This window comes from Polyergus mexicanus, unplaced genomic scaffold (genome assembly GCF_030449975.1).
Source record: "Polyergus mexicanus isolate NDT 795.1 unplaced genomic scaffold, iyPolMexi1.0 SCAF_1, whole genome shotgun sequence".
Lineage (NCBI taxonomy): Eukaryota > Metazoa > Arthropoda > Insecta > Hymenoptera > Formicidae > Polyergus > Polyergus mexicanus.
Window position 1 is genome coordinate 8467194 of NW_027223321.1, and position 18848 is coordinate 8486041.

An 18848-nucleotide genomic window follows, 5' to 3' on the forward strand; every position below is an offset into this window, starting at 1 on the left:
CGCATAGACGTGGCAATGATATGCGTAATCCAGTGTTAGTAACAAGGGATACAAGTATAAAAATATAATAGCGCCATTAATCTCTATTAAAAATATAATAGCGCCTGGAAAAAAAGCTGGAAGAGGTGTAAACATACCGCGCGTTATGACGTTAAACGATAATAAGATCGATTACGTGCATTGGAATGATCCCAACGAGTTGGTAGATCGCTTGCGATTGCTGGAAGCTTCGCGTCAAGCCGGCAACAATGCCCACGACAATGAAATATTATCAATTATCGAGGAACTTTACGAAGCTGGCCTTATTATAAATTAATTTATGCGTCGGCGAAACGAGTCAGTCTGTCATTATTGTTTGTATCGAAATGTCGATTAATAAATTTGAATTATCGTTGGGAACACCCAACAACTCATACTATCAATGGAATGGATTACTAAGAAATTACGTGCGCGATAACGCTCTGTGTCAGACAGCTGTGTCCGGCTTTGACGCAAGGTCACGCAAGATACGACGCGTAGCGCAACCGGAAGATGATACTGATGCAGCAAACAGTACGTGAAAATACGTGTCAAGCTTTTGGAGGACAGATAGGAAGAACTTGAGAAAAAAATAATCACGTTCGAGACAAATGTGCAAACGCTGCAAATAATGATGGATGAGATGCAGAAAATGCTTCGGTATGCAACTCACGCGCAGACTACATCTAATTCAGCGCAGGAGAAGAAAGATATATAAAGAATATATGTGGAGGAATTATCTCATTATTGCAAATTATGCCTCGATCAAATATGTCGCAAAAGATCTCTGAAAAACAGCTGCTCGTGGAAGAATTGCATTCTCCAGCGAGAAAAAATTTCCCACGTAGACGTGTCATAGTACGCGGATACGACGATCTGTGGCAGGCGGACGTGGTTGAGATGCGTCCATATGCACGATTCAACAAAGGCTACAACTACATACTCACAGTTATCGATGTGTTGAGCAAGTATGCGTGGGCTGTACCGCTCAAGAGTAAGAGTGGAAACGAGACGGCTGATGCTATCGCAAAGATAATTCGAGACGATGGAAGATGTCCGAAAAATTTTCAAACCGACAGAGGAAAAGAATTTTACAATGCAAATGTACAGAAACTCGTGAAGAAACACAGCATTAATCATTATTCGACGTACTCTATCATGAAAGCCTCGGTCGTGGAACGATTCAACCGAACGTTAAAGAGCAATATGTGGAAAATGTTTACGTTTAATGGAAATTACAAGTGGATCGACGCGTTGTCCCGGCACGTTAGAGAGTACAATGCGCGAAAACATCGCACTATCGGCATGAGACCTATCGATGTTACCCCCGCGATCGCCGATAAACTTTTAAATACGGTATACAACAACGTAAAGATTGCGGCATCGGCAAGATTCAAAGTAAGCGATCCGGTACGCGTGAGTAAATTCAAGACCATTTTTGACAAAGGTTATACGCCAAATTGGTCGACCGAAGTGTTTAAGATCGTTAAAGTGCAGAAAACTAATCCCGTGACCTATGTACTCAAAGATTCGCGCGGAAATGCCGTCGCCGGCGGATTTTACGAATATGAGTTACAACGCGTTGCCAATCCCGACATATATCTCGTGGAAAAGGTAATACGCAAAAAGGGTGACGAGGTTTATGTGAAATGGCTGGGATTTGATGCAACGCACAATTCTTGGATACATAAAAATAATATATTATAAATATGTTAACAATAATACATAATATTAAAGATATTTTACAAATATATAAACAAAATTGTACACTTTATAAAATATACATATAATTTACAATAAATATACATATAATTGTAATTTACAATAAATATACGTAATTTTAATTTACAATAAATATACATGATTTTTATTTACAACAGTATTTTGTAATGTCCCCACAGTAGCGTGTCGGTGGTTTGAGGTACGATATACCGCTTGTCATCGTACGGACTTAGAGCAATTTTTGTCTTGCGAATAGTGTATATTTCGTGTAATTTAGATCTTATACAAGACTGCTGACGCGTCATTTCAATCTCTTCGTTCAAACACCGCGTGTAATCGTTGAACGTTATCGTTCTCGCGACGACATTACTCTTGACACCTTTTACCTTTTTCGTGTCTTTCTTACTATCTACTCGCAACGCGTACATTTTTGCCCTAAGCCCGAATTCGGTCATGATGGCGCCATTATTTCCATCCTTCATTAAACCCGGTACTTTTTATTCGCGAGCGGTATACCGTACACATTGTCCACCGCATAATCGCAGGTATCGAATCTGTCGACGTTGCGCTTTATATTCTCATATACATCTTCACACTCGATGTGATATATGAGACTGTCGGTGTCGGTGTACATGACTTTACATTTCTCTCGATACATAGGTATCATATAATCGTGGTGAAACTCGTACAAACATATCTTGGATATAACGAGTATACACATACCCACGTAGATTGGTTTATTAAATTTCACCTTGAGATTGCGCAATTCAACGGCGATCAGATTCTCCAAAAACACGCTTCTACTATGAAAATTTGGTTTTGCGATCATCGCCTCTGCGCCATATCTTCCATCCCAATGTGTCACGAGCTTAATATTAACGTGATTGCGCACATTTTCCATCGTTTTGCCAAATACCGCATTATTCATTAATTTATATAAATTTTTTTCAAAATCATTTTTCGCGAGTGTTCGGAATTGTGTATTAAGTTCGATATAACTGCGAAGCCATAGAGATTGCGAAAACTGTAATATTCGATGTATTTTTGTAACGCGAAGTCCGTGTCGCATGCATTGCTGCAGGTTGCGGTAATGTATTACGTAACGTTTCTTATCGTATAAGGTTGCGAGCAGCTTATCCTGCCGCTTACCAGGTGGTTTGTCGCGTGTCGGGCAAAACGGTAGGTCAGTGTGCGCATCGTGAACACGTTGCGGATACTCGAGATCGATTTCAAGGATGTAGCCTATAGGCGAATCGAGCGCGATCGATGATGTATCAAAATCGGATACGTCGTTGACCCATCGAAAATCTGCATAGGGCAAGGGTTGACACATTGCCCATCCGTACAAATTATTTACATCAAAGTGAGATACGTTGAAGGTTTCGATGGATCGTACGACTGCATATACTTGTTATTAGCATGTGCGTATCTGTTGGAACATTGACTTAAACCGCCGCGTATTCCGCGTTCGATAAATAAAACCATGTCTATATCCGTAAGCAATTCGAATGTAATATTTGTATGCTTCAACATGGCGTCCCACGTGTATCCGGGAAGAGTATAGTAATACGCGGGGTCGAGCCCATAACTTTTAATCCAACTCTCGCGGAAATTTTCAAAAATATCTGCTAATAACAAGACATCAATTTTGAGATACAAGTCGCTATATTCGCCCATCGTTCGAATGGAGAACCGCTTCCACACATTCTCGGCGTGTACGTAATCGCTCTCGGATATCGTGTCACCGGTCAAGGAACCGTAAAATGATTCGCGCGGTGGTAAACACGTATCTTGCAACCTGTCGACGCAGTCAATATATTTGTACGGAAAGACGCCCTTCTGTGTTAATAAATTGAAATCGTTGTTTGGTAAATTTTGAAAATCAGATTTTAAAATTGTGAGTTTGTCTTTATTCAAAAATGATGCCAATTTATCGAGACTAGCTGGGAGAAATTAATACGAATCGATAAAACGCAATTTATATATATATATATATATATATATATATATATATATATATATATAATATGATGTTTCGATTTCTCTTCGGTAAGTTCAACATTTTTCGTAAATGATATATATTTTTCCTTTGTTATCGGAAGTAACTCGATTCCCCCTTCGAACGCTGTAGCTATTTCCTTGATAATGAAGTGCGCGTCGTAACCGGATAAATTATGAAAAACTATTAGAATGCAAAAAGAATCTTTATAATTTAGATTACAATTTGAATGCGCGGGACCTCTGTATCGCCCGGTCAGATGGCAATGATCGCGTACGCGTGTATCGTCTTGTACAAATGATTTCTCGCAAATGTGACATTGTGTCGCGCTATGAAAATTTTCCCATTCATCTGATGTTAAATTTACCATGGGGACATTAGCTGATAAAATACTTTTTACACGCAGTGCTAAATTTTTAAGTTCTTCGACGAACCATGATATGCAATCGATATCGCGACGAGAATGATACGCGGATAACGAATCATCGTACGAACAATGTACATAATATGCTAAGCTAAATACTTTGTGATGTTGGTAGTTTCTCTCTTCCTCCGTCTTCTCTAAAACGCACTCCAGATCGGCGTACACGACGAAAGGAAGCCGCTCCTTCCGATTATAGTTGTTGAACGTGAGCCACTTGTCCTTATCGCTCGGTAATCGGATAGCGCACTCGTTCATCTCGCGACAGTCCACCGTATGTGATTGTAACTTGTCGTTCGAGCCAAAGTAGTGCAAACATCTGTAAAAGAAATATTTTTTAATTTTTGTTCAAAGATTTCTGTAATATAATTTATTAAATATATACGTACCGATCGCAGATATATTTCTTGTGTTCTTTTTTGCTCAATTGCGAGCTCACGAGGCGGGATAGATTCTTGATCCACGCGAAATGTCCAACGTTGTTGTCTTTCACGTACAACAGGTTGACGTGTTTGTCTTTTTTCAGCTCACTCAGACGTATCGGGACAATGTTCTTTTCCTCGATACTATATACATTGATTGAGATATTGTTGGCATGTTCGAATTTTTTAATTTGATTCACAGTCACTGGAAACTCAATGTCCTGGAGATTCAGCACTGTCGTGTAATGCGGGTACGAAGATTCCCGATAAACATGATCTTCAGTTGGATATAGAGCGGCGACCACAGACCACGCGAAACACGCATTGTCATTAGATTGTACGTTGATTACCGCTCTCTTCATCGTTATTTCTCGCGGTAATTTTATGTGGCATCCCGCGCGCAATGGATTATATTTATTTATATTTACATTTAAATCGAGTATTCACGATAATGCCCACCCACTATCGCGTTCTTGAAATTCTTCGAGCGATGCTAGAGTGGGCTCGACAACGCGCCGCTCGTACCATTCGCGTAAATCGGATGTGCGAAAGAGTTCATAGTTTCTCGTATTGATACTTTTATTTGCGCGTTTATCACCCGTCACAAATTCACCATTGAACACTGTATTAATTTTCACATTAAAGCGTTTTTTCAGCACATTTTGCACGTGTTCGAGCACAATGTCTTTGGCATCCTCGAAAAATTGGCGAGGCTCGATGTGATTAGGATTTATAACCACACCAGTCAATATGCGGCTCTCGAACGCCGTATCGATTTCTCGCCAAATCAATCCGTGTTGCCGCGTGCTGCATCCTGCACCCGCGTGTACAAAACGCGTGCGTAACGAGTGTTTCAATCCCTCGAGTCGTGCGATTCGGGCAATCAGCGATTGCCGAATCCCAATCGATAATCATGGACGTTTGATTCGGCTTTGCTCTTCCAATGATTCGATATATTCGTCGCATCGTTGCTCCCACGCAACGTACTCCTCTATCGAATTTACCCATGCAGATTGCTCGCGCAGAATTCGTTCGGCATTGTTTTCCGCCATATTTCCAAATTTATGCCAAAAATTTTTGCTAACAAGATGTACTTATTAACAGCTCTTGTCTCGGAACTCTATGCAAAAATACTGACAGGGTGTGCCTCTTTACCTCGATTTTATATTCTATCTTGATGTCTCTTTCCATCATGTGTATCTAAATCTTTATTTCGCGATTTGTCACGTACATTTTGGCTAATGTCGATTATTGCATTTTGTCGTCAGAGATGATGTCAAATCCCAGGTGTATCGCAAAAGTTTCAAATTACATGCAACTGCCCAATGTTACTGCAATTTAATTATGAGGATTATCCTTATATTTTAGAATTTTGTCATGTTTTGACACGCGCGTTTGAAATCTGATATCTATAGGCGATGTCATCGCGAAGCAGCCGCACATCGGCACTTGCAAATTTTATATTACGTTGCATTTTTGTGCATTCGGCTAAATCTCACACCTGGTGATGATGTCATCGCGAAGCAGCCGTATATCGGCGCTTGAATGGAAAAATTGAAAAAAGTATCGCGTCATCAATAATCCCCACCACATTGCAATTTTGAAACGCTAATACATATTTTAAATATGTTCAATACGTTCAGTATTGCATCGACCACTTGTGTGAAAGGTTCATATAAAAATGTATCCCACTGAAGGAAGCCGCATGAATTATTACGTTCCGATTCAAGATGCTGATGAAACTTCACCGTGTAAGAAGAAATGTAACAAGTAAGTTTTAATTAACTTGAAAAATTTTTATACTTTTTAAATATTTTTTATACTTTTTAAATATTTATATAAATAATATTGTTTTTACTCCCTAGCATTTCATCCGAGTCTCGTCGCGCGGTTCGTATACTCGGAGGACGATACGCCTTAACTCCGACGTCGTACAAATATTTGGACATTGGAATAAACGTTGGAGCTGTATCTTGCGTGGAATTGGTTCTCGGCGATAATCGGGGCAATCAAATAATATTGCCCTTTGAAACGTGGAAATCGCTAATGCAGAAACGTGCGGACATTGAACGGCTTCTACAATCGGCTGAAATCCCATTGCGGATTCGAGATTTGACATTCGAAGTGGTTAAAATATCTGATTCGAATATTATAAAAATTGGATTATCAAATAATTCTTTATATATGAAACCGCCAACTCTATTCTATTTATTCGATTTTGAAAAATGTATAGATCATATGTATTACTGGTTATGCGAAAATACGCATATTGTAAATGAAAAATTCAAACAATTTGTAACTGTTTTACAACAGAATAATATCGCTAATGTATGCGACGCTGCAAAAACGATACATGAAAGTGATATGTTTAACAGCGAATCGCTCATAGATTGCGAGTTATTGATATGTGCTGTAAATGATATTCTTCACGATGCTTGTGATAAATAAGTTATTTTACTATTTATCTATGAATTTAATTATTTATCCTATTTTATGTATGAATGAAAACGGTGTAATAGATATGCACAGTCTGCAAAACCATCATATTCCCTTACGTTATCCTTTTCCTATTCGTACTCTATGCCTCTCCTACACATTGCGAACGCCTTGCGCTATCCTTGTCACACCGCCTTGCGAACGCTGTATCTTGCATCATCCACGTCCATACGAACGCTATTCTTTTCACATAGCCTCGCGTACGCCTCGCCCTATCTCTCTCACACCTACTCGCGACGCATGCGTTCCCACTTCCCCGCGGACCTCTCGCCAACCGGTTTCGCCGTGGTCCCCTTCCCTCTCTCCGCGGACCCCTCGCCTACCGATTATGAGACCAGAGGACCTGGGTTAGAATCAGCTTAGCTATACTACTTATGTATTTTATGTTTTTACATAATTAATCTTTTTAATTGTACATTTTTAATTTAGGTGATTTAATAAAAAGATAGTCTTTTATAAGAGAGATAATGTATTTTTCCTTATATAATAATATACATTATTAATAATATATATTATTATAGTTATATAGTTATGTCACATATTTAGTAACGTACACATAGATGTGCTATCAAATATGAATCATTTTTATGAACAATATAAAAAGATTGAAGAAATGCGCACATATGAATAATTATATATTGAAGTAGAAAACGATTGATTTGTATATGTATAATATAAATTATACAATAATTTTAATGTATGATAATATAATTAGAATTGTTTTTTAACAATTCCATAACCTGCATCGGAACTGCATAAGTATTTTAATTGTTTGTTTTTTTTTAATTTTATGAAGGACGGATAAAATTTTAATAATTTGAGTACACCATCACCTAAATTATATTGACATGAGCGAGTTATTGACATGTGCTGTAAATGATATTCTTCACGAGGCTTGTAATAAATAAGTTATTTTACTAATTATCTGTGAATTTAATTATTTATCCCATCCTTTATGTATATATATATGAATAAAAACGGTGTAATAGATATGCACAGTCTGCAAAATTTAACTTGCGGACGCTATCCTTCTCCTACACGCATGCATGCCCCGCGCTATCTCTCTCGCACCGCCTTGTGAACGCTGTATCATCCAAGTGCATGTGGACGCTATCTCTCTCCCAAGTGCATGCGGACGCTATCCCTCTCCCACACATTGCGAACGCCTCGCGCCATCCTTTTCCAACGTGCATGCAAACGCTATCCTTGTCTTACGCTCATATGGACGCCTCGCACTATCCTTCTCTTACACATTGCGGACGCCTCGCGCTATCTCTCTCACACCTACTCGCGGCATCGTATCTTCGCGTTCCCTCTTCCCCGCGGGTCCCTCGCTAACCGATTTCGTACGGTCCCCCACCCCCCTCGCGCGGACCCCTCGCCCAACGGTTTTACCGCCCCCCCCCCCCCCCCGCGTGACGTCATACCCCCGCGGCGGTTTCTCCTCGCCCCTCCCTCCCCCTCAGAGGACCATGGCTTAGAACCCGCATAGTATTACTACTTACATATACAATATTTTTCTATCCCGACTACGAGAATACTATCCTAATCTATCATCAAGTCGGTGAATCTTTTGGAGCCGGAATTCCCAAATTCCATCCGGCGAATGATCCCAACTATCATGCTTCTCCGGAGGTACTCCGCATAACAATACATACATACATACATACATACAGGGTGATTCAAAACAACCTTCTGTCCTTACAATGTCATATACTTGACACTATTCTAAGACGATTTTTTCTTTGCCAAAATTTTTTCCGAGGCTTAGTTTTTAAATTATAAGCCAAAATAGTTAACGAATTACGGGCCGCGTACACAAGGCAGGCAGGAGCGAAGCGACTCACCGTCCCATACTGGTGATTACGTGAGGCGCTCGCTGCGATTAACTGTTTGCTACATGGGGTGTATGTGTGAGAGAAAACGTATACGCGTATACATACAAATACACATTCTCTCTTTCTCACTCACTGACTCTTACCTTGTATGTAGAGATTCGTTGCCCTTATACGACTCAATAAGTAATATTTCCGTGTGATACAACGAGTAACTAGCAAACTTTTTTTCGCTCACAAATTGTACCACTTATCAAACTTTTACGTATTAATCCGCGCACTTTATCGATAAACTGAATTTATTAAAAAAACGATGTTATTATACGTCATTATATTTTCATATTTTATAGTTTTATGTTTTCGAAACTATCGAATTTACAATGTCGGAGGCTTTAGCCGATCACGGGACACATGATAGCGTCCGCGTCGATCACGCGTAATGTGATACATTCAGTTGTTCGGCAGCCGGCAGCCGGCATACCGGCAACGCTAGTACCGATACAACTTGCTTGTCGTCGCGCAGTTTCCGCATCGAATAACGCGTTTCTTTCTTCGAGATATTTTAATAATTAATCGGTAGTAATCGGTAGATTGTGATTAACCGTTATAATCGTTAATAAATTCAATTTATCGATAAAGTGCGTAGATTAATTCGTAAAAGTTCGATAAGTGGTACAATTTATGAGTGAAGAAAGTTTGCTAGTTACTCGTTCTATCATACGGAAGTATTACTTATTGAGTCGTATGAGGGCAACAAATTACTACATAAAAGGTAAGAAATAGTGTGAGAGAGAGAGAGAGAGAGAGAGACAGAGTGTATGTGTGCGATCAACTGTTTGCTACACGCGATAGATGTAAAAGAGAAAGACAAAGAAGAGAGAAAGAGAGTGCGTGTGTGCGATCAGCTGTTTGCTACATACGATGGGTGTAAAAGAGACAGAGAGGGAGAAAGAGAGAGAGAGAGAGAGAGAGAGAGAGAGAGAGAGAGAGAATGTGTATGTGTGTGTATACGCGTATACGTTCTCTCTCACACATACACTCCATCGTATGTAGCAAACAGTTGATCGCAGCGAGCGCCTCACGTAATCACCAGCATCGGACGGTGAGTTGCGCCACCCCTGCTTGCCTTGCGTACGCGGCCCGTAATTCGTTAACTATTTTGGCTTATAATTTAAAAACTAAGCCTCGAAAAAAATTTTGGCAAAGGAAAAGTCGTCTTAGAATAGTGTCAAGTATATGACATTGTAAGGACAGAAGGTTGTTTTGAATCACCCTGTATACATATACAGGGTGTCCTAGTCCATCCATACACCCCTTTTCTTTTAAAAACTAAGCATTTTAGAGAAAAACGTTTTGAACAAAAATTGTATGGTTTTGAAGGGAACATAAGTGTCATTGGTTTGATCTTGGATGGCATCGTTAAGATCAAGTCAAGGACACCTTTAATTTCTTAAATGGAACCCCCTATTTTTTATTGCATATTCTTATAGCTTATTTCGAGAGCTTTCCACTATAATAAAGCATTTTTTCATTAAGTACTTTTTGAGTTATTTTGTATTTTAATCTGACATATTTTGATATAAAAAATTAAATATCTTGTAAAATATTTAGTTTTCGATAATCTTACCGTAATACTTTTATGTACAGAATAATGAGACAAATTAATTTGTATAAAAAATAATTGTTTTTAAGAAAATTATTTACAATGTATTTCTTTAAACAATTATTTGGTTTTTTTGCACTAATTGATTTGTCTCATTATTCTGTACATAAACGTATTACGGTAAGATTATAGAAAACTAAATATTTTACAAGATATTTAATTTTTTATATCAAAATATGTCAGATTAAAATATAAAATAACTCAAAAAGTACTTCATGAAAAAATACTTTATTATAGTGTTTTGGGAAGCTCTCGAGGTAAGATATAAGAATATGCAATAAAAATTAGGAGGTTCCATTTAAGAAATTAAAGGTGTCCTTGACTTGACCTTAATGATGCCATCGAAGGTCAAACCAATGACACCATCTTATGTTCCCTTCAAAACTATACAATTTTTGTTGAAAATATTTTTCTCTAAAATGCTTAGTTTTTAAAAGAAAATGGGTGTACGGGTGGTCTAGGACACCCTGTATGTGTATTAGTTTAAGACACCCTGTATACAGAGTGAATCAGAACAACTGTTCATCCTTAAAAGGGCGTATTTTTGAGACAATCAATTCTGAGACGATTTTTCTTTTACGAAAATAACGTTTGAAGCTTAGTTTTTAAATTATAACAAGAAAGAGTTAGCGAATTACGGGACGAGTACAGAAGGTAGGCAGGGGCGGCGTAACTCACCGTCCGATGCAAGTGCTTACGTAAGGCGCTTGTTACAGCTGATCGAGCGCTGTTTGCTACACGCGATGAGTGTGTGTGTGGGGGGGGGGGGTCAGTGTGTGTATGGCTCTGTGTGTGTGTGAACGTGTACGCATAATACACACACACACACATACACACAATCTCTCTCTTTTTCTCTCTCTCATTCACTCATTCACTCGTTCACTCACTTATTCTTACCTTGTAGAGATTTGATTCTTCATACTGTTCATAAATACTTGCTGCACAGCCGTAGACAGAGAAACGTTCCAAAGTATGATGTTCCAATGTGACACACGTAATAAGAAACACAAGCGAAGTTTTTTTCATTCATGAATTGTATACACTCTTTTACACTTTTACTCACGCACTTAATCGATAAAATAAAAAATTTATTAGATAGATAGATTAGATAGATAGATAGATAGATAGATAGATAGATAGACAGATAGATAGATAGACAGATAGACAGATAGACAGATAGACAGATAGACAGATAGACAGATAGACAGATAGACAGATAGATAGATAGATAGATAGAGTCTCGATCTCACACACAGACACATATGCACGAAATTTTTGCAGACAGTAATCTTTTTTACTAGGCTTCTAAACATGTTTCTAAACGTTCACCTATATTCTTTCATGCATTTCCGAGCGGAGACGTATCTTATTTTGCACGTACACAAAACTTGCAAAACTTTTATATTACATAAGTATTGTTCCGACCTGACGCCAGAAGCCAATAAAAAAACTGTTTTTAATTTCTTTCTGTTTTTAACATAAACTCGTGAAGTCTCATCTTTGTTTCGATGTGTACTTAAATCTTGGAAAAGGATTTATTATTGTATTCAACTAAAAAAAAGATTTCGGTGTGCAAAATAATAATCGTTTTGGTCGTAAAACAGACGAGTTTGTGCATCTCCTTAAGGACGAACGGTTGTTCTGAATCACCCTGCATACACCCATTTTAAAAAACGCACCTCGATAATTTTTCAATAAAGCATTTTCAGCAAAAATGTTTCAGACAAAAGTGATATGGTTTCGAGGGGGACATAAGATGGTGTCATTAATTTGACCTTGAATAGTTGCTTGAAGGTCACGTGAAAGTCACCTTCAATTTTTTAAATGGAACTACCTACTTTTTATTGCATATTCTTTTAGCTTATCTAGAGAGCTTTCCAAAAACATATTATAAAGTTACTTTTCATAAGGTACTTTCCGAGTTATAAGGCTTGAAAGTTACAATATTACCGGTATTAACATTACCCAGGATGTAGCACGCGAAGATTGTCCGGTCGGATTTACTTTTGTGTTCGAAGAAAGATCGGAGGATTAGTGTAAAGAAAAAAACAAATAATCGTTTAAAAAATTATTTTGTAAATAATTACATACTTTTTCGTAAAAACAATAATTTTTTTATACTAATTGATTTGTCTTATTATTCTGTACATAAAAGTATTACGGTAAGGTTATCCAAAACTAAATATTTTACGAGATATTTTATTTTTTATATTAAAATATGTCAGATTAAAATATAAAATAACTCAAAAAGTACTTAATGAAAAAATATTTTATTATAATGTTTTAAAAAGCTCTCGAGATAAGCTATAAGAATATGCAATAAAAATGGGGGATTCCATTTAAGAAAACATCGATCACATTGATTTGGCCTTGAAAAGGCCAAGGTCAAGTCCATATTTTTATCTTATATCCCCCTCGAAACTATAACTTTTGTCTGAAACATTTTTGCTGAAAATGCTTCGTTGAAGAATTATCGAGGTGCGTTTTTTGAGACACGCTATATATACACGGTGTTTCAGAACAACCTTCCATCTTTAAAATGACATATTCCTGATACGATTCTAAGACGATTTTTCCTTTACCAAAATTTGAATTGAAGCGTAATTTTTGAGTTATAAGCAAAAATAGTTAGCAAATCACGCGTCGAGTACAGAAGGCAGCCAGGAGCGGCGCAACGCGCGGCAGCTGACCGTCCGACGTGTGACTACGACGCATGAGTCGCTAACTATTTTATTTTATAACATAAAATTATGCTTTAAATAAAATTTTGGTAAAGAAGAAAATGTCTTAGAATTATGCCAGGAATATATATTTAAAATAACAGTCACTTTAGCAAAAGTTGTTCCGGATCGCCGTTCGTCGGATGCTGCGATCAGCTGATTGCTACACGCGATGTGTGTGCGTAAAAGGAAGGGAGAGACAGATAGAGAGAGAGAGAGAGAGAGAGAGAGAGAGGATGAGGAACGGAAGGAGGGAATGAGGGAGAGACGATTATACAGACGCACGCACGTACGCATACACTTTTTTTCTCGCCCTCTTTCTCTCTTTTACACAACACTTATACACTCTCTCATTCGGTCATTCATTCACACGCTCACTCATTCACCTGCTCACTCACAGCGTAGCGAATCTTCATACTACGTATTATCGTTAACTGCTGCATGATTATTATTTAGCGACGGACCGCGGAGACTGCGCGATCACATTGTTACGTTGCCTAGCGATGCGAGAAACGCGACATATACCGTGCAAGTGGCGACGTGCGTGTGACGCGTGGCGCGTGATTGACGCGAGATAAGACGAACGATCTTCTAAAACCTTCGCATTACGAATGCGGTAGAAAACATGAAACCTATAATGACGTACTTAAAAAAATTACTTATTTATAAAATTTATAACTATTTCTAAATAATTATTATTTTGAAATCGTCTTATCTCGCATCAATCACGCGCCACGCGCCACACGCACGTCGCCACTTGCACGGTACATGTCGCGTTTCTCGCATCGCTAGGCAACGTAACAATGTGATCGCGCAGTCTCCACGGTCCGTCGCTAATAATCGTGCAGCAGTTAACGATAATACATAGTATGAAGATTCGCTACGTTGTGAGTGAGCAGGTAAGTGAGTGAGTTTGCGAATGAGTGACCGAATGAGTGACCGAATGAGAGAGTGTATAAGTGTTGTGTAAAAGAAAGAAAGAGGGCGAGAAAAAAAGTGTATGCATACGTGCGTGCGTCTGTATAAACGTCTCTCCCTCATTCCCTCCTTCCGTTCCTCATCCTCTCTCTCTCTCTCTCTCTCTATCTGTCTCTTCCTTCCTTTTACGCACACACTCCACCATACACACATCGCATGTAGCAATCAGCTGATCGCAGCATCCGACGAGCGGCGATTCGGAACAACTTTCGCTAAAGTGACGTTATTTTAAATACGTATTCCTGACATAATTTTAAGACATTTTCTTCTTTACTAAAATTTTATTTAAAGCATAATTTTATGTTATAAGATAAAATAGTTAGCGACTCATGCGGTGGTAATCACGCATCGGACGGTCAGCTGCGGCGCGTTGTGTCGCTCCTGCCTGCCTTCTGTACTCGACGCATAATTTGCTAACTATTTTTGCTTATAACTCAAAAATTACGCTTCAATTCAAATTTTGGTAAAGGAAAAATCGTTTTAGAATCGTATCAGGAATACGTCATTTTAAGGATGGAAGGTTGTTCTGAAACACGCTGTATAGTATATATTGTATGTATGTATATATATAGGGTGTTCTACAAATACGTGATCAAACGAAAGGAGGTAGATTGGGTCAAACTGAGTCAAAAAGTCCTAAACCATTTTTTTGTAACACTTAATAAAGGAGTTATTATTGAGTAAAGCTTGACCAATCAGCGCCGACCTTTAGCCGGGCGCGCGTCCGTGACCCGCGTATTTGGTATTATGCACGCACATACACACACGCACACACACACGCACGTACGCACGCGTGCACTTCTGTTGCTGTAAATAAAGTAAATATTTCAATATTATTTATACATTTATTAATGTTATTAGTAATATTGGATGATTGCATAAGTTCGTGCCCGATTTTCATAGATGGCATTAAGTTGCTGCATGGCGGAGTTCTATTGTTTTCGTGTAGTAATTGTTGCTTACACCGAATAGATGACGTTGTCTTATGTCAATTTAGCGTCAGACATTGTTCAGATAAGACCATTTGTGTATAAGAGAAATCATTAAAAATGGCGAACGAAAGGTGCATTTGCGGCATGTAATGTTATATGAATTTCGGAAAGGCGTGAGTGTTGGGATTGCACAAAAAAATATTCAAAGCATTTATTTGGACCGCGCTCCCGCTCTCCGAACAGTCAAAAAGTGGTTTGGCAGATTTCGAAATGGTGATTTCAACATGGAGGATCAACCCCGCTCTGGATGGCCTTCTGGCATTGATGATGACATCGTGCATGCCTTAGTGGAAAGAAACCCAAGGATTACAACTGAGGATATTGCTGAGAGGCTGAACATCGATAATTCAACCGCTTTTCGTCATTTAAAAAAGCTTGGATACATTTCCAAGCTTGATACGTGGGTGCCGCATCTCAACACGTCGCTCAACAGACGCTGCGAAAACTGCAGGAGTTGCAATGGGAAATTCTGCAGCACCCGCCATATTCTCCAGATATTGCGCCTTCAGATTTTTATCTGTTCCGGTCTTTGCAGAATAGTTTAAATGGCAAGAATCTCAATTCCGAGGAAGCTGTCGAAAACCACCTTACAACCTTTTTTCAAGAAAAACCAAGTTCTTTCTTCAAAAATGGAATCGACAAGCTTATAGATCGTTGGAAAACCATTGTAGAAAAGAATGGAGACTATATAACTGATTAATAAAAGTGTTATCTCTAAAATATAATCTATTGAAGTTTATATTTAAATCGGGCACGAACTTATGCAATCACCCAATACTATCAATTTCTAACAAAAACAAAACAAAAACAACTGGAACCGATTCAGGCCTTTATCGCTACTCATTCTTTTTCATACATGATATATATATATATAGGGTTAAGTATGGTAAAATCGAGTACTTTTTTGGATTTGTCTTCCTACAAAAAATTAAAGTAAAAAAGGATTTTGTTGTCTGTTAGTAATCTTTAATGGACCTTAAACTATGAGAAAATGAGAGTAGTTGCTGAAAAAAATATTTGGTTACCAAGAATAACAAGACTTTTTGAAGAAGTCAAAATACCCGGTTTTGGCCTACCGATAGAATAAAACCGTTTGAAAACATATAAAACACCGTGCAATTACAAAATTTAAATTTATTTTAATCAAAATACAATATAAAGATGTATTCTATTGATAAAAATCACAAATAAAGATATCCTTTTGTTCGACATTGTTGCAGAACTTTTTTATTTAATTTATTAACTTTAGGAATTTCAAAAAGCTTTTTTTTAAAGGTTTCTTTTTCTGGATGGTAGTTTTCGTTTCTAACTGTTTTTTGTAGGGAGACAAAGTCAGGATAAGATTCTTTCTCTTTCCGTTACATGAGATGTATAGGTACTCGGTTTTGCCCCAGCACAAGGAAAATAACAAATACGGCGGTTGTATATTCCGGCGGTTGTATATCTGTACTAGTTTTGATCATTACTTTGTAATGCAGATATACTCTCTAATATGTACAGAATGTGCAATGCTGCATTTACCGAAACAGATGCTCTGTGTAGAAAAAGTCCATAATGACTCGATTGTTGTCTTGATATTGATCTTTTTTAGCCCAAAAAGTTTTGAACTTCTCTCAAAAAAGAAATATCGTGTGCACGTGGGCACGGTTCATCTTAAAATAATGTTTGTTGGCATCAATCTACAACTAATAACACGAGTTAGCCAAAGATAGTGACATTTATCACCAAGAAACAGAAATATCCAGTTTGACCCGGCTATCCGGTTTTACTCTACCTTTCCCTATAATAATATGAAATATATATGATATGTCATATAAAATTAAATATGTTATCGTATGTTATCATATATTATTATACATGATCTTTGCGTCATATTTTATATAATTATAAAGCCTATTTTTTCTCGGGTCGTATCATTCAAATAGTCATACGCGCCAATTTCAACGGCCGTGACTCTGCATCCATTGACAATTGTAAAGACATGTTTATATGAACTTTTTTTCATTCAAAATAATTGATACTACAACTTTTCAAAATATTTATTATTCCTCCTAAAACACTCTATGTATGTACAATATATATGTGTATATACCCAGACAGCCTAGTCTGAAAAATCATGTATTGCAAATTGTGCACTACATATTAGGTTGACAGAACTCTGGTAGCAGTTGAGCATGGCTTGCTATCTCGATTAGTATCGGCAGAAATGCAGCAGAAAACTCATGATGCAAAGTCATGATTGAATTTGCTGGCATACTACTGGCATACTGCTAGTATTTTGCTATCGGGGATCGGGGTATATCTATACATATATATATATATATATATCTTCTGCCTCACCCTTTCTTCCCTCTCATCCCCATCTTTCACTTCCTCTTTCTCATTTGCGGTTTAACACGTACGCCCGCACGCCCGCACGCCCGTCCGGGTTGGCTCCTCTAATCGATATATTTATCATTACAGAAAATGAATGAATATATTTAATAGAAAACATACATCTGATTGTCTCCGAATAACTATATTTATATAATGTCTCCTGGGGTTTTGAGGTTGTTGCTCGTAATTATTTATTATTTTATAATTAAAATGCAATTTCATTCTTTAAGGATTGTCTCATAAATTTTGTTGACGGTTCTTTGAAAAAAGATAAGATAGAGATAAAAATGAGTAAAATTTTATGAATTCCGTTTTTTAATTTTCGGCATCAAACAAGATTTGAGTTTTGTTCATTCAATAAATGAAAAGAATAACTTGGCATCTTATAATTGAAATAAAAATCAATTTTATAGCTGGGAGAGAGAGAGAGAGAGAGAAAGAGAGAGAGAGAGAGAGAGAGAGAGAGAGAGAGAGAGAGAGAGAGAGAGAGAGAGAGAGAGAGAGAGAGAGAGAGAGAGAGAGATTATAAATATATTATACTTCTTGTAAACATATTATAGTAAACATCAATTAAAATGTAAATTTGTTTACTCTTGAAAAACTATCTCGTACATTTTGTCGACGGCTTTTTTGAAAAAGATAAGACAGAGCTGATGATTGATAGCAGGTACTTGCGTATTTGATTTGCATAGAAAAAAAGAAAATTATCTTATTTTTTCTTTCTCTCTTTAACTTTTTCTTTCTTTTTTCATCTTTCAAAATAAATCTTTTTTTAGAATACATAGCCAATATTAATGGATTATAAAATAATATATGAACGGATGTATGTATATGTTTGTAATACTAAATAGAGATATATACAGCCAATACCGAGTTTATCTCCAAAATTATTGCCTTGCTATGTCTCTATTATGCATATAGCATAATGTATAATGTACTCAAGCGTAAAGATAAAATTTTTCATCAATTAATAAATGTATGTAAATCAGATGTATTTTACGCGATCATCATACAAAATAGTTACAGATTATTCACCGATATTATTTGATTTATCCAACCGATATACGAAGAGACTTTTACATATACGCCAGGTACATTTTGGCGACCGCAACCAAATCCCCAAGATACTAGTCCAACAAGTTCGTAGAAGCCATCATCTTGACATACCAAAGGACCACCACCGTCGCCCTGCATATTGATAAGTAT

At 37.4% G+C, this 18848-nt stretch overlaps 1 protein-coding gene across 1 annotated transcript in view; it reads right to left on the bottom strand.

Moving 5' to 3' along the window:
• Window positions 1-18575: 18575 nt before the first annotated feature.
• The window catches only part of Mas (trypsin-like serine protease domain-containing protein masquerade), a 35049-nt gene continuing 34776 nt past the window's right edge, over window positions 18576-18848 (bottom strand). Inside the window, exon 11 of the mRNA XM_070305268.1 lies at window positions 18576-18830. Within this exon, the coding sequence (XP_070161369.1) occupies window positions 18663-18830 (168 nt within the window). The 3' untranslated portion in view covers window positions 18576-18662. The remainder of the gene's footprint in view (window positions 18831-18848) is intronic.